This window comes from Phoxinus phoxinus (assembly GCF_949152265.1).
Source record: "Phoxinus phoxinus genome assembly, chromosome: 1".
Taxonomy (NCBI): Eukaryota; Metazoa; Chordata; class Actinopteri; order Cypriniformes; family Leuciscidae; genus Phoxinus; species Phoxinus phoxinus.
The window spans coordinates 52,712,751-52,728,252 of NC_136876.1; the positions used below are offsets into that span (position 1 = coordinate 52,712,751).

At 41.0% G+C, this 15,502-nt stretch overlaps 1 protein-coding gene across 3 annotated transcripts in view; it reads left to right on the top strand.

The window, feature by feature from the left end:
• LOC306997105 (ethanolamine-phosphate cytidylyltransferase-like) overlaps window positions 1-15,502 on the top strand; it is a 56,827-nt gene that overhangs the window by 13,832 nt on the left and 27,493 nt on the right. For 2 of the 3 annotated variants that reach the window (XM_079610192.1, XM_079610194.1), the window contains exon 2: window positions 6,215-6,303. The exons of the other annotated variant lie outside the window; for it this stretch is intronic. In XM_079610192.1, the coding sequence (XP_079466318.1) occupies window positions 6,215-6,303 (89 nt within the window). The remainder of the gene's footprint in view (window positions 1-6,214; window positions 6,304-15,502) is intronic. 3 annotated transcript variants of the gene reach the window in all.

A 15,502-nucleotide genomic window follows, 5' to 3' on the forward strand; every position in this document is an offset into this window, starting at 1 on the left:
CCCGATGACCGGAAGGGCAGACAGGGAAATAACCTGCGCCCTAAACGGTGTGTTTTGGGATTTTGGAACGTAACCATGCTTAGGTTTGAGCACGACTCTGGAGTCATTAAGCCCAAATTCCATGCACGACGCGCTCACTGAGAGCGCGTGTAAGTCCCCAACGCGCTTCACTGAAGCGAGAGCCAGGAGAAACACTGTCTTGAGCGACAAGTGTTTCATATCAATCTCCTGAAGATGCTCGAAAGGAGGACCCTTCATGGCGTCCAGCACCGTGGAAAGGTCCCAAATGGGAACTGTGGGAGGTCTGGGTGGATTAAGTCTCCTAGCTCCTTTAAGGAACCGAATGACTAAATCGTTCCTTCCTATGGACTGGCCGTGTGCGGTTTCAGAAAAAGCTGCTATAGCCGCCACATATACCTTGAGTGTGGAAGGAGATCTCCCGCTATCCAACATCTCTTGTAAGAAGGACAAAACCTCTGTCACTCCGCAGTCTGGGGGTGACACGCCGCGAGACGTGCACCAGCCAGAAAAAACAGACCATTTAGACGCATAGAGCCGTCGTGTAGACGGAGCTCTAGCTTGTGTGATCGTGTTTAACACTCCCTGAGGGAGGTCAGCGGATACCCGTTGATGGCCCACACATGAAGGGACCATAGCTCCGGGTGAGGATGCCAAATCGAGCCACTCGCTTGAGAGAGTAGATCTCTCCTCAGAGGCACTGGCAACGGGGCGGTGCTGGCTAACTGCATCACAGCTGGGAACCAGGGTTGATTCGACCAGAGCGGCGCTACTAGCAGCACTGAGCATCCTTCCTCCCTGATCCTCTCCACCACCTGGGTCAGGAGGGAGACAGGGGGAAAAGCATGTAGGGGGCGGCGTGGCCACTGATGAGCCAGCGCGTCCTTGCTTTTCGAGAAAAATTCTAGACAGTGAGCGTTCTCTGGGGACGCAAAGAGGTCCACTTCCGCTCTGCCGAATTTCTTCCACAACAGTTGTACTGTGTGTGGGTGTAATGACCGTTCTCCTGCCGGAACGCGGTTCCTGGACAGTACGTCTGGTCCAACATTCAGGTGCCCCGGCACGTGCGCCGCCCTTAGTGAAAGGAGGTTGCAGCGCGCCCATATCAGGAGGCGTTTGGTCAGCCTGTATAATGACAGGGACCTGAGGCCGCCCTGGCGATTTATGTATGACACCACTGACATGTTGTCTGAACGTATCAGTACATGGCAGCCCATAATCAGGGGACGAAAGCGAGTGAGCGCATTGCACACCGCTAACATCTCGAGGCAGTTTATGTGGAAGAGCTTCTCTCGCTCTGACCAAAGGCCAAACAGCGGTCTGCCCTCGAGCAGCGCTCCCCATCCTGCGTTGGATGCGTCCGTAGACACCACCCTCAGACTCGAGGAAGTCCCTAGGCTTACACCTGACAGGTACCAGTCTTTTGACCTCCATGGTTTCAAAGCTGCAACGCAAGCTTGATTGACCTTGAGGCGAAGCCGACCGGAGGCCCATGCTTTGCATGGCACCCTCCCTTTGAGCCATATCTGCAGTGGGCGCATGCGCAGCAGACCCAGCTGCAGTACCGCAGATGCTGAGGCCATCAGACCTAGCATTTTCTGAAAGCTCTTTAGAGGGAGAACAGCGCCGCAGCGAAATGAGCTGACTGTGCGCTGGATGCGCAGCGCGCGCTGTTGTGACAGCTGCGCTGTCATCGACAGCGAGTTCAGTTCCAGTCCCAGAAAAGAAATATTTTGACTGGGGGACAGCGAACTCTTTTCCCAGTTTACTGTGAGACCGAGACTCTCGAGGTGACTCAGCAGCAGGGCCCTGTGCGCCACTATCTCTGAATGAGATTGGGCTAGAATGAGCCAATCGTCCAAATAGTTCAGCACTCGAACACCCTGCAGTTTGAGGGGAGCGAGTGCTGAGTCCATGCACTTCGTAAATGTACGGGGTGCTAGAGACAAGCCGAACGGCAGGACTTTGTACTGGTATGCCTGGCCCTCGAAGGCGAATCTCAAAAATCGCCTGTGACGTGACGCAATCTGTATTTGAAAATACGCGTCTTTTAGATCTACTGACACGAACCAGTCTCCTTGGCGAACGTGCGCGAGGATTTTTCTGGTCGTTAGCATTCTGAACTGGCGTTTCACAAGCGCTCTGTTCAGTTGCCTCAGGTCTAGTATGGGTCTGAGACCCCCGTCTTTCTTGGGTACCAGGAAGTATCTGCTGTAAAGCCCCCCTTCGCTCTGAGCCTGAGATAAAGGTTCGATAGCCCTTTTCCTCAGAAGTTTCTGAATTTCGGCTCGAAGTATATGTGCTACATTCGAATCTACCGAAGTCTCGACGCGCGCCGTGTGGCGGCGAGGGCGTCTGCGAAACTGTAGCGAATAGCCTTCTTTTATGATGTTTATCACCCATTTTGAAACCCCGGGAAGCTTTTCCCATGCATCTGCACGTGTAGCTAGGGGCTGAGTGAAAAGCGCGCTCTGATCGACTCGCGATACAGCGGCTTTCGTGAGCTGCGACATTTGTAATGTCTCGCTCGCAACATCTGAGGCCGGGGCCGCGCTTATGAAAGCGGGCAGAATGTCCGCGCTCGACCCCTCGACAGCCTTCAGGCGGGAAAGGGAGGGCTGGACGGGCTCCGTAGGAACCGTGATGCTTGTGTGGGAACGCGGGCACTGGGGACCGGGCACGTTTACCACCTTTATAGCATCGCTCGCCGGAGCGGAGCGCCTGCACGCAGGTTTCGTTTTTACAGAAACCGTGCGAAGAGCAGGAGGTAGCATTAGTGGGCACTGGGTAGTGGGCACGTGTGCTACTTTTAACGCGCAATCGAACTGAGTCGATTTTATGTGCGCGGGCCCTGTGTGTGGGGCCGTGTTTGTGTGTAGGGATGTGCACATTACAGCGGGCAGATTTACTACACAAGAAACACCGTCGGCCGTGGCCGGGACACCAGAAAATGCACTCTTTAATGGATTTATCTGGGTAGCCGTGAAAACGGCTGTTGTGTGCAGGCAAGCGGCCAGTGAGACACGCCTGTTGGCTGCAATGATCGCAGGTACAGTCGCTTCGCTTGGGACTGCACGAGCGGTGAGCTTCGGTGAGGGTCCGGCCGCAGCGGGACTTTAACACCGACGCTTCCCTAGCAGTGCTAGGATGTCTTCGGGGGCTCTGGCTTCAACGCTACCTTCTGTCGCGGGCGGCGACCGGCAGAGCGAGAGCGCGGTCTCGAGCTCTGGTTCTGGCGGCGTTGAGATGAGGAGCTGGGCGGCGGTCTCGGCTGTGAGCTCTGAGCGGGCGGTTTCGCACGGCCTGCTGCAGAACTGGAGCGCTTCGGCAGGAAGTGCTTCATAGCCTGGGTCGCCTTCTGCACCTCCGCATACCTGTCGGTGAAGTCCTTCACTGAAGTCCCGAAGAGGCCAGCAGGGGAGAGCGGGGCGTCGAGGAACGCGGTCCGCTCTGCTTCTGGCATGTCTGAGAGCGTTAACCAGAGGTGCCTCTCAGACACGGTGATCGCCGCCATACTGCGTCCGATGGCTTGGGCTGCAGACTTCGAAACGCGAAGAGCCAGGTCTGTAGCGCTTCTCAGGTCCGCCACGCAGATCGCCTCGGGTCCGTTCTCGTCCAGCTTGCGGAGGAGATCGGCCTGGAAGATCTGCAGCGTCGCCATGGAGTGCAGCGCTGACGCGGCCTGTCCGTTGGCGGCATAAGCGCGACGGAGCAGGGATGACGTCGTGCGGCAAGCCTTTGAAGGCAGCGCCATCTTAGCCCGCCGTCCAGCGGAGGGTGGGCATAAGTGGGCCGCGATAGGCTCTTCGACCGGCGGGAGGGAAAGGTAACCTCTGTTCTTAGCGTCGTCGACCTCGGAGAACGCTAGAGAAACAGATGACCTCGTCCTCGTAGAATACGGGGAAGTCCAAGCTCTCGCGACCTCCTCGTGAAGCTCAGGAAGGAAGGGGGCGGGCTTTGAGACAGGCGTCGACTTCTCCCCGGGCAGAAAATAGCCATCCAGCCGGTTTTTAGCGGGCTGCTCGGGCGAAACCCACTCAAGGCCAAGGCTCGCCGTGGCTTGAGTGAGAACGCGCATGAGCTCCGCCTCGATGCTCGCTCTCTTTCCTTTTGGCGTGGGGGCAGGGGGCGCGAGATCCGCAGAGCTCGCCCAATCCTCGCTGCCGGAAGCCAAAACCGAGCACGAGTCCTCGTCCCTCAGCATGGCGTCGATGTCGATGTCATCGATGTCGTCGACGGAAGCGGCGGCAATCTGCGGTCGCTGTCCGTCGGGTATCGACGCTGAGGAAGCCGGAGACACAGTTCGCGGGCGCGCCGGCGAACTTGGGTGGCTTGCCGGAGGTTCCGGGTTCCGCTGTGCACGGCGCTTTTTACGGCGCGGCACAACAGCGGAGAACACGGGCTCTTGGAACGACGCCAGGCGAGTCCGCAGAGTCGCCAGAGGCAGAAGTTCACAGTGATGGCAGCCGCCATCCGCAAGAGCGATAGCCGCGTGTTCCTCGCCCAGGCAGGAAGCGCAAATCACGTGGCGGTCCCCGTCGCTGAGCGTGGTCCGTTTGCACGAACCGCAAAGAGGCATCTTGAGAAAGACGCCGCTTGAGATACAACACAGTAAAACAAGTGTGAGTCGCGCCGGCGACCTCACACACACTCAATACGTGAAAGGATATATAGGCGCCGGAACGCGCAGCTGGAAGGCGACGAAGGCGGCGGTGCCAGCAGCTTGTCGTGACTTCTCCCGCTGAGGTGCTCTCTCGACGGCGCAGCTTCTTCACTCGGATCAGCGATGAGTTGTCCTCGCTGAAGGATAAAAAATCAGAGTTCATAAGCCTGTGAGCGAAATATATAGCCCTAAGCCACGCCCGTTTCGGCGGGACGTGACGCGGGAGGGCGCGAAGCGCCCTCATTGGGTGTGACGTCACTCAAGGGCTCGCTCGATTGGCTTAAGCTTTTGCCGCACAGCAGCCAATAGGCGCGCGAGCTGTCTCGCCTAGGTCTGTATGCTGTGGCAAAGCGTTTTACATAGATACAAAATGAAGGATAATTTTTTGCTTCAGTATTCTCGTGGAAAAGGATTTTCCCCAATGCGTTGCTACGACAACGCAGTACGAGAGTATCTCTCGTAAGAGAACTTTAGTGTCTGCTACTTTTTATATATATATATATATATACCAGTTATTGATTATGGGGCTGTAGTGTATCAGCATTATCTTATCTTCTTGCCTCTCTGGATGCTTTGTACCATGGTACTCTGAGATGTATTGTACATTTTCAACACACCATTGTGATCTATACAAAAGGGTTGCTTGATGGAGGCAATAAATGGCCTTTGTTGTATATATGAAGTAAAAAATGCAGTGGTATTTGCTGATATATAAAGCTATATCTGTTATCTGCCCTCTTATCTTTGTTGTTTTATTCAACAGAAATCACCTGGCAATTACTCATTATGTTCTCAATCGAGTTACAATGTGTGTGTGTGCCCTCTGCCAGAACTGAGCTTGGTTAAACCTCCTTCAAATAAGCACTTTTACTTCTTCAGAATGAGACGAAGCTAAAACATGAAGCTTGTCGGATTGTATTGTATGATATATAAATTGTATGCAAACTTGGCCTGTAAAAGAGATTTTAATCTCAGTGAGTATTTTCTCCTGGTCAAATAAAGATAATTAAGTAAATACATTTTTTTTTTATTCATCTCAAGAAACATGTTTAGCACATATTTCACTCCAAAATCATATTATGGTGAAATTATGGTTCTTTATAGTGTTTTTTAATTACTCTATTTCATTTATGATGAGAATCGCCATTGAGAAAATGACTAAAAAACAAAAGCACGATAAAAAAGTAAAGAAACGAAAAAAGAAAAAGTATATGATAATGAGTTTGTCACAAAGCAAAAAAACTTGTACTTTGAATTAATTGTAACATCTGTTAATTCTCAATAAGAACTTCTGTACACGTCTGACAGAAATAAAGTCAGTCTGGTTAGTAATAAGTGAAGCTGGTAATGCTGTTTGTGAGATAGATAGATAGATAGATAGATAGATAGATAGATAGATAGATAGATAGATAGATAGATAGATAGATAGATAGATAGATAGATAGATAGATAGATAGATAGATAGATAGATAGATAGATAGATAGATAGATAGATATTAACATCTGTCTTCATTCATCTTCTCTTCTTCTTAGCTATGACATGGTCCATTATGGTCATTCCAACCAACTTCGACAAGCCAAGGCTATGGGAGACTACCTCATTGTTGGAGTGCACACTGACGGTGAGGACACACACACACACACACACACACACCCTATGAAAAGGTGCTTCTTTTTTCTGTTTGCATGGTGCATTTGATCATGATAGAACAACAGGCTTTCAATCAATGGCATCCTTCAAATGTTTGAATAGTTTGCACACATCCGAGTTTACACATTACTGTAAGTGGAATGAAAGCTTGATTGAAATAGAATTTTGAATGTTTATATTAGGATATTATTATTATATTATTATATTATGGATATATTAGGATATTATTGTTTCTGCCACAGAATGAAAAATAAAAAAGGTAATTGTGACTTTTTATCTCACAATTCAGATTTTTTTCTCAAAATTGCGAGTTTACATCGGACAAATCTGACTTTATAAAAAAGTTGCAATTGTGAGTTATAAAGTAAAAATTTGTGATATAAAGTGTGTTATAAAGTCAGAATTGTGAGATATAAACTCGCAATTGCGTCTTATAAAGTCAATTGCGTGATATAAAATCAGAATTGCAATATAAAGTCGCAATTACGTGTTATAAAGTCAGAATTGCGTGTTATAGTTAGAATTGCGTGATATAAAGTCACAATTGTGTGTTATAAAGTCAAAATTGCGTGTTATAAAGTCAGAATTGCGTGTTATAGTCAGAATTGCGTGATATAAAGTCGCAATTGTGAGTTATAAAGTCAAAATGTGTGATATAAAGTCGCAATTGTGTGTTATAAAGTCAGATTTGTGAGTTATAAACTCGCAATTGCGTCGTATAAAGTCGCATTTGCATGTTTCTAAAGTCTATTTGGTGATATAGTCGCAGTTGCGAGTTATAAAGTCAGAACTGCGTGATGTAAAATCAAAATTGCGTTATATAGTCGCAAAAGCGTGTTATAAAGTCAGAATTGCGTGTTATAGTCAGAATTGCGTGATATTAAGTCAGAATTGCGTTATATAAAGTCGCAATTGCGTGATATAAAATCAAAATCGCGTTATATAGTCGCAAATGCGTATTATAAAGTCAGAATTGCGTGTTATAGCCAGAATTGCGTGATATAAATTCAGAATTGCATTATATAAAGTCAGAATTGCGTGTTAGTCAGAATTGCGTGATATAAAGTCGCAATTGCGTGATATTAAGTCAGAATTGCGTTATGTAAAGTCACAATTGCGTTTTATGGAGTCAGAATTGCGAGTTATAGTCAGAATTGCGTGTTATAAAGTCAAAATTACATGAAATTAAGTCGTAATTTTGTTATAAAGTCAGAATCGCATTTTAGAGTCAGAATTGCGTGATATAAAGTCAGAATTGCATGATATAAAGTCAGAATTGCATTTTAGAGTCAGAATTGCGTGATATAAAGTCGCAATTGCGTGATATAAAATCAGAATTGCAATATAAAGTCGCAATTACGTGTTTTAAAGTCAGAATTGCGTGTTATAGTTAGAATTGCGTGATATAAAGTCACAATTGTGTGTTATAAAGTCACAATTGCGTGTTATAAAGTCAGAATTGCGTGCTATAGTCAGAATTGCGTGATGTAAAGTCGCAATTGTGAGTTATAAAGTCAAAATTTGTGATATAAAGTCGCAATTGTGTGTTATAAAGTCAGATTTGTGAGTTATAAACTCGCAATTGAGTCGTATAAAGTCGCAATTGCATGTTTCTAAAGTCCATTTGGTGATATATAGTCGCAGTTGCGAGTTATAAAGTCAAAATTGCATGAAATTAAGTCGTAATTTTGTTATAAAGTCAGAATCGCATTTTAGAGTCAGAATTGCATTTTAGAGTCAGAATTTCATGATATAAAGTCGCAATTGCGTATTATGAAGTCAATTGCGTAATATAAAGTCGCAATTGTGTGTTAGAAAGTCGCAATTGCGTGTTATAAAGTCAGAATTGCGTGAAATAAATTCAGAATTGCATGATATAATGTCACAATTGCGTGTTATAAAGTCAGAATTGCGTGAAATAAAGTCAGAGTTGCGTGATATCAAGTCACAATTGCGTGTTATAAAGTCAGAATTGCATGATATAAAGTTGCAATTGCATGTTATAAAGTCAGAATTGCGTGATATAAAGTAGCAATTGTGTGATATAAAGTCGCAATTGTGTTATAAAGTCAGAATTGCGTGATATAAAGTCAGAATTGCATGATAAAGAGTAAGAATTCATGATATAGTCGCAATTGTGTGATTTATAGTCAGAATTGCACGATATAAAGTTGGAATTATGTGTTATAAAGTCAGAATTGCATGTTATAAAGTCAAAAATTGCGTGATTTTAAGTCAGAATTGCATTTTAGAGTCAGAATTGTGTTATAAATTCGCAATTGCGTGATATAAGGTCAGAATTGCATTTAAGAGTCAAAATTGCGTGATATATAAAGTCAGAATTGAATTTTAGAGTCAGAATTGTGTGTTATAAAGTTGCAAATGCATGTTATAAAGTCAGAATTGCACGTTATAGTCAGAATTACCTGATATAAAGTCGCAATTGTGTGTTAAAAAGCAAAATTGCGTGATATTAAGTCAGAATTGCATGATATAAAGTCGCAATTGTGTGATATAAAGTTGCAATTGCGTGTTATAAAGTCAGAATTGCGTGTTATTGTCCGAATTGCGTGATATAAAGTCGCAATTGCGTGTTATAAAGTCAGAATTGCATGATATAAAGTCGCAATTGCGTGTTATAAAGTCAGAATTGCATGATATAAAGTCGCAATTGCGTGATATAAAGTTGCAATTGCGTGTTATAAAGTCAGAATTGCGTGTTATTGTCAGAATTGCGTGATATAAAGTCAGAATTGCATGATATTAATTCAGAATTGCATTTTAGAGTCAGAATTGCGTGATATAAAGTCAGAATTATATGATATAAAGTCGCAATTGCATGTTATAAAGTTGCAATTGCGAGTAATAAAGTCAGAATTGCGTGATATAAAATCAGAATTGCGTGATATAAAGTCGCAATTGCCTGTGATGAAGTCAATTGTGCAATATAAAGTCGCAATTGTGTGTTATAAAGTCAGAATTGCATAATACAAAGTCGCAATTGCGTTATAAATTCAGAATTTCGTGATATAAAGTCGCAATTGCGTATTATAATGTTAGAATTGTGTAATAAAGTCAGAATTTCGTGATATAAAGTTGCAATTGCGAGTAATAAAGTCAGAATTGCGTGATATAAAGTTGCAATTGCGAGTAATAAAGTCAGAATTGAGTGATATAGTCAGAATTGCATGATATAAAGTCGCAATTGCCTGTGATGAAGTCAATTGCGTAATATAAAGTCGCAATTGTGTGTTATAAAGTCAGAATTGCGTGATATAAAGTCATAATTGCCTGTGATGAAGTCAATTGCGTGATATAAAGTCGCAATTGTGTTTTAAATTCAGAATTTCGTGATATAAAGTCGCAATTGCGAGTAATAAAGTCAGAATTGCGTGATATAAAGTCGCAATTGCGAGTAATAAAGTCAGAATTGCGTGATATAAAGTTGCAATTGCGAGTAATAAAGTCAGAATTGCGTGATATACAGTTGCAATTGCGAGTAATAAAGTCAGAATTGCGTGATATAAAGTCAGAATTGCATGATATAAAGTCGCAATTGCCTGTGATGAAGTCAATTGCGTAATATAAAGTCGGAATTGTGTGTTATAAAGTCAGAATTGCGTGATATAAAGTCAGAATTGCATGATATAAAGTCGCAATTGCCTGTGATGAAGTCAATTGCGTGATATAAAGTCGCAATTGTGTTATAAATTCAGAATTTCGTGATATAAAGTCGCAATTGCGTATTATAATGTTAGAATTGTGTAATAAAGTCAGAATTGCGTGATATAAAGTTGCAATTGCGAGTAATAAAGTCAGAATTGCGTGATATAAAGTTGCAATTGCGAGTAATAAAGTCAGAATTGCGTGATATAAAGTTGCAATTGCGAGTTATAAAGTCAGAATTGCGTGATATAATAGCAATTGTGAGGTATAAAGTCAGAATTGCATGATATAAAGTCGCAATTGCCTGTGATGAAGTCAATTGCGTAATATAACGTCGCAATTGTGTGTTATAAAGTCAGAATTGCATAATATAAAGTCGCAATTGTGTTTTATAAAGTCTTCTGATATAAAGTCTTGCTTATTATAAAGTCCCAATTTCGTTATAAATTCAGAATTGCATGATATAAAGTCGCAATTGCGTGATATAAAGTTGCAATTGCGTGTTATAAAGTCAGAATTGCGTGTTATTGTCAGAATTGCGTGATATAAAGTCAGAATTGCCTGTGATGAAGTCAATTGTGCAATATAAAGTCGCAATTGTGTTATAAAGTCAGAATTGCATAATACAAAGTCGCAATTGCGTTATAAATTCAGAATTTCGTGATATAAAGTCGCAATTGCGTATTATAATGTTAGAATTGTGTAATAAAGTCAGAATTTCGTGATATAAAGTTGCAATTGCGAGTAATAAAGTCAGAATTGCGTGATATAAAGTTGCTATTGCGAGTAATAAAGTCAGAATTGCGTGATATAAAGTTGCAATTGCGAGTAATAAAGTCAGAATTGCGTGATATAGTCAGAATTGCATGATATAAAGTCGCAATTGCCTGTGATGAAGTCAATTGCGTAATATAAAGTCGCAATTGTGTGTTATAAAGTCAGAATTGCGTGATATAAAGTCGTAATTGCCTGTGATGAAGTCAATTGCGTGATATAAAGTCGCAATTGTGTTTTAAATTCAGAATTTCGTGATATAAAGTCGCAATTGCGAGTAATAAAGTCAGAATTGCGTGATATAAAGTCGCAATTGCGAGTAATAAAGTCAGAATTGCGTGATATAAAGTTCCAATTGCGAGTAATAAAGTCAGAATTGCGTGATATACAGTTGCAATTGCGAGTAATAAAGTCAGAATTGCGTGATATAAAGTCAGAATTGCATGATATAAAGTCGCAATTGCCTGTGATGAAGTCAATTGCGTGATATAAAGTCGCAATTGTGTTATAAATTCAGAATTTCGTGATATAAAGTCGCAATTGCGTATTATAATGTTAGAATTGTGTAATAAAGTCAGAATTGCGTGATATAAAGTCGCAATTGCATGTTATAAAGTTGCAATTGCGAGTAATAAAGTCAGAATTGCGTGATATAAAATCAGAATTGCGTGATATAAAGTCGCAATTGCCTGTGATGAAGTCAATTGTGCAATATAAAGTCGCAATTGTGTGTTATAAAGTCAGAATTGCATAATACAAAGTCGCAATTGCGTTATAAATTCAGAATTTCGTGATATAAAGTCGCAATTGCGTATTATAATGTTAGAATTGTGTAATAAAGTCAGAATTTCGTGATATAAAGTTGCAATTGCGAGTAATAAAGTCAGAATTGCGTGATATAAAGTTGCAATTGCGAGTAATAAAGTCAGAATTGCCTGTGATGAAGTCAGAATTGCATGATATAAAGTCGCAATTGTGTGTTATAAAGTCAGAATTGCGTGATATAAAGTCATAATTGCCTGTGATGAAGTCAATTGCGTGATATAAAGTCGCAATTGTGTTTTAAATTCAGAATTTCGTGATATAAAGTCGCAATTGCGAGTAATAAAGTCAGAATTGCGTGATATAAAGTCGCAATTGCGAGTAATAAAGTCAGAATTGCGTGATATAAAGTTGCAATTGCGAGTAATAAAGTCAGAATTGCGTGATATACAGTTGCAATTGCGAGTAATAAAGTCAGAATTGCGTGATATAAAGTCAGAATTGCATGATATAAAGTCGCAATTGCCTGTGATGAAGTCAATTGCGTAATATAAAGTCGGAATTGTGTGTTATAAAGTCAGAATTGCGTGATATAAAGTCAGAATTGCATGATATAAAGTCGCAATTGCCTGTGATGAAGTCAATTGCGTGATATAAAGTCGCAATTGTGTTATAAATTCAGAATTTCGTGATATAAAGTCGCAATTGCGTATTATAATGTTAGAATTGTGTAATAAAGTCAGAATTGCGTGATATAAAGTTGCAATTGCGAGTAATAAAGTCAGAATTGCGTGATATAAAGTTGCAATTGCGAGTAATAAAGTCAGAATTGCGTGATATAAAGTTGCAATTGCGAGTTATAAAGTCAGAATTGCGTGATATAATAGCAATTGTGAGGTATAAAGTCAGAATTGCATGATATAAAGTCGCAATTGCCTGTGATGAAGTCAATTGCGTAATATAACGTCGCAATTGTGTGTTATAAAGTCAGAATTGCATAATATAAAGTCGCAATTGTGTTTTATAAAGTCTTCTGATATAAAGTCTTGCTTATTATAAAGTCCCAATTTCGTTATAAATTCAGAATTGCATGATATAAAGTCGCAATTGCGTGATATAAAGTTGCAATTGCGTGTTATAAAGTCAGAATTGCGTGTTATTGTCAGAATTGCGTGATATAAAGTCAGAATTGCCTGTGATGAAGTCAATTGTGCAATATAAAGTCGCAATTGTGTGTTATAAAGTCAGAATTGCATAATACAAAGTCGCAATTGCGTTATAAATTCAGAATTTCGTGATATAAAGTCGCAATTGCGTATTATAATGTTAGAATTGTGTAATAAAGTCAGAATTTCGTGATATAAAGTTGCAATTGCGAGTAATAAAGTCAGAATTGCGTGATATAAAGTTGCTATTGCGAGTAATAAAGTCAGAATTGCGTGATATAAAGTTGCAATTGCGAGTAATAAAGTCAGAATTGCGTGATATAGTCAGAATTGCATGATATAAAGTCGCAATTGCCTGTGATGAAGTCAATTGCGTAATATAAAGTCGCAATTGTGTGTTATAAAGTCAGAATTGCGTGATATAAAGTCGTAATTGCCTGTGATGAAGTCAATTGCGTGATATAAAGTCGCAATTGTGTTTTAAATTCAGAATTTCGTGATATAAAGTCGCAATTGCGAGTAATAAAGTCAGAATTGCGTGATATAAAGTCGCAATTGCGAGTAATAAAGTCAGAATTGCGTGATATAAAGTTCCAATTGCGAGTAATAAAGTCAGAATTGCGTGATATACAGTTGCAATTGCGAGTAATAAAGTCAGAATTGCGTGATATAAAGTCAGAATTGCATGATATAAAGTCGCAATTGCCTGTGATGAAGTCAATTGCGTGATATAAAGTCGCAATTGTGTTATAAATTCAGAATTTCGTGATATAAAGTCGCAATTGCATATTATAATGTTAGAATTGTGTAATAAAGTCAGAATTGCGTGATATAAAGTTGCAATTGCGAGTAATAAAGTCAGAATTGCGTGATATAAAGTTGCAATTGCGAGTAATAAAGTCAGAATTGCGTGATATAAAGTTGCAATTGTGAGTTATAAAGTCAGAATTGCATGATATAAAGTCGCAATTGCCTGTGATGAAGTCAATTGCGTAATATAACGTCGCAATTGTGTGTTATAAAGTCAGAATTGCATAATATAAAGTCGCAATTGTGTTTTATAAAGTCTTCTGATATAAAGTCTTGCTTATTATAAAGTCCCAATTTCGTTATAAATTCAGAATTTCATGATATAAAGTCGCAATTGTCTGTTATAAAGTCAGAATTTTGAGATATAAAGTCATAAATGTGTTATAAATTCAGAATTGCATTTTACAGTCAGAAAAGTGTGTTATAAAGTCACAATTGCGTGATATAAAGTTGTAATTGCATGTTATAAAGTCAGAATTGCGTGATATAAAGTCAGGGCCGGATTAACCATTAGGGCAACTGGGCAATTGCCCAGGGGCCCAGGACATCTAAGGGGCCCTGGGCACCGTCAAATATTATGTCAAATATTATGATTAAAATGTCTCCACGATCTGCTTTTGAAGAAATATCGTAGGATCGTGCATTCTATCAGTTTGCAGTTCTGGCGCCTCCGTCTCAACATAGCCTACTGTACAGCGCGACGTATATTTACATCAAATGCAGAGGAACGGGACACTGTAGTTCATAAAAATTAATTATTTGCATGTGCTTTAAAGCCTTGTCGGTTAAACATGTCATTCGCTGCTGATGCGCTGTTCTAACGGGCGCTTTTCTGAGCGCAATAACGTTACACCCCGACGCGTACATGCACTAAAAGCCTGTCTAACAGCGCCTGTTACTGGACTAAGTTATCTTTCGAGTCTTATTGCTCTAATACTGTCAAATACACTCAAGGTTTACATAAACAAAGTTGGTTATGTCTAAAGTGAAAGAAGAGTAGAAAAAATAAGAAAAAAAATCTGCTTTTCAAATGCGTGTATATTAGACTCGTCGCGGGCAGATCTTAAAGAGACAGTAGCCCTAATAGTAAACATGCTGCCGCTTGTCCTTAAAGGGACAGTTACCCAAAAATAAAAATGATGTCATTATTTACTCACTCACTCTAATGTTGTTCCATACATGTATTAATTTCTTTCTTGTGCTGAACACAAAAGAAGATATTTTGAGGAGTGTGGCTAACCGGGCGGTTGCTGGTCCCCATTGGTCCTCCAAGTCATTGTGCCCAGGGGCCCCTGAACTCTTAATCCGGCCCTGTATAAAGTCGCAATTGTGTGTCAAAAAGTAAAAATTGCGTGCACTGTTAGACCTTACCGGGTTTTTTTACAGTAAAATACTGGCAACACTGTTGCCAGTAATTTACTGTTATTTGTACAGTTATTTACTGTATTATACAGTTTGTTACTGTAAAATGCACTAAATTAAAATTTGACTTAAAACTAATTTCTCTTGCAGAAACCGACTGCCTTAAATTGACCAACTGTAATTTAAATGTGTAAAACTAAAATGTGTAATGCATTAATAATGTGAGAAAATAGTTAAGAACTTCCATTAGAAACCATTAAAAAACTTAAGTACATAAAAAGATTTCCACTGAACCAGCAATTACACTCTGTTAAATAAAGCAACATGCAGCGTATCATCGATGTTTCTAGATCTTCTCCTGGACTAAAGCACAGGCTCTACTCTTCAGCACAATGGTGACCCAAAAAACAAAATTTTACAGTAAACTACTGGCAACAGTGTTGCCAGTATAAACCTGTTTTATAACTTACAGTTTATTACTGTTAAAATACATTTTGTGGGTGTGTCTTTTTATCTTACACTGTTAACCCTTTCAACCCCACAGGAACATCCGCACTACAAAGAGTAAAAAGTAACATTGACGCAGTGTTGCAGTGAGATAATTAAGAGAATATGTAAGTGATTGTTGAG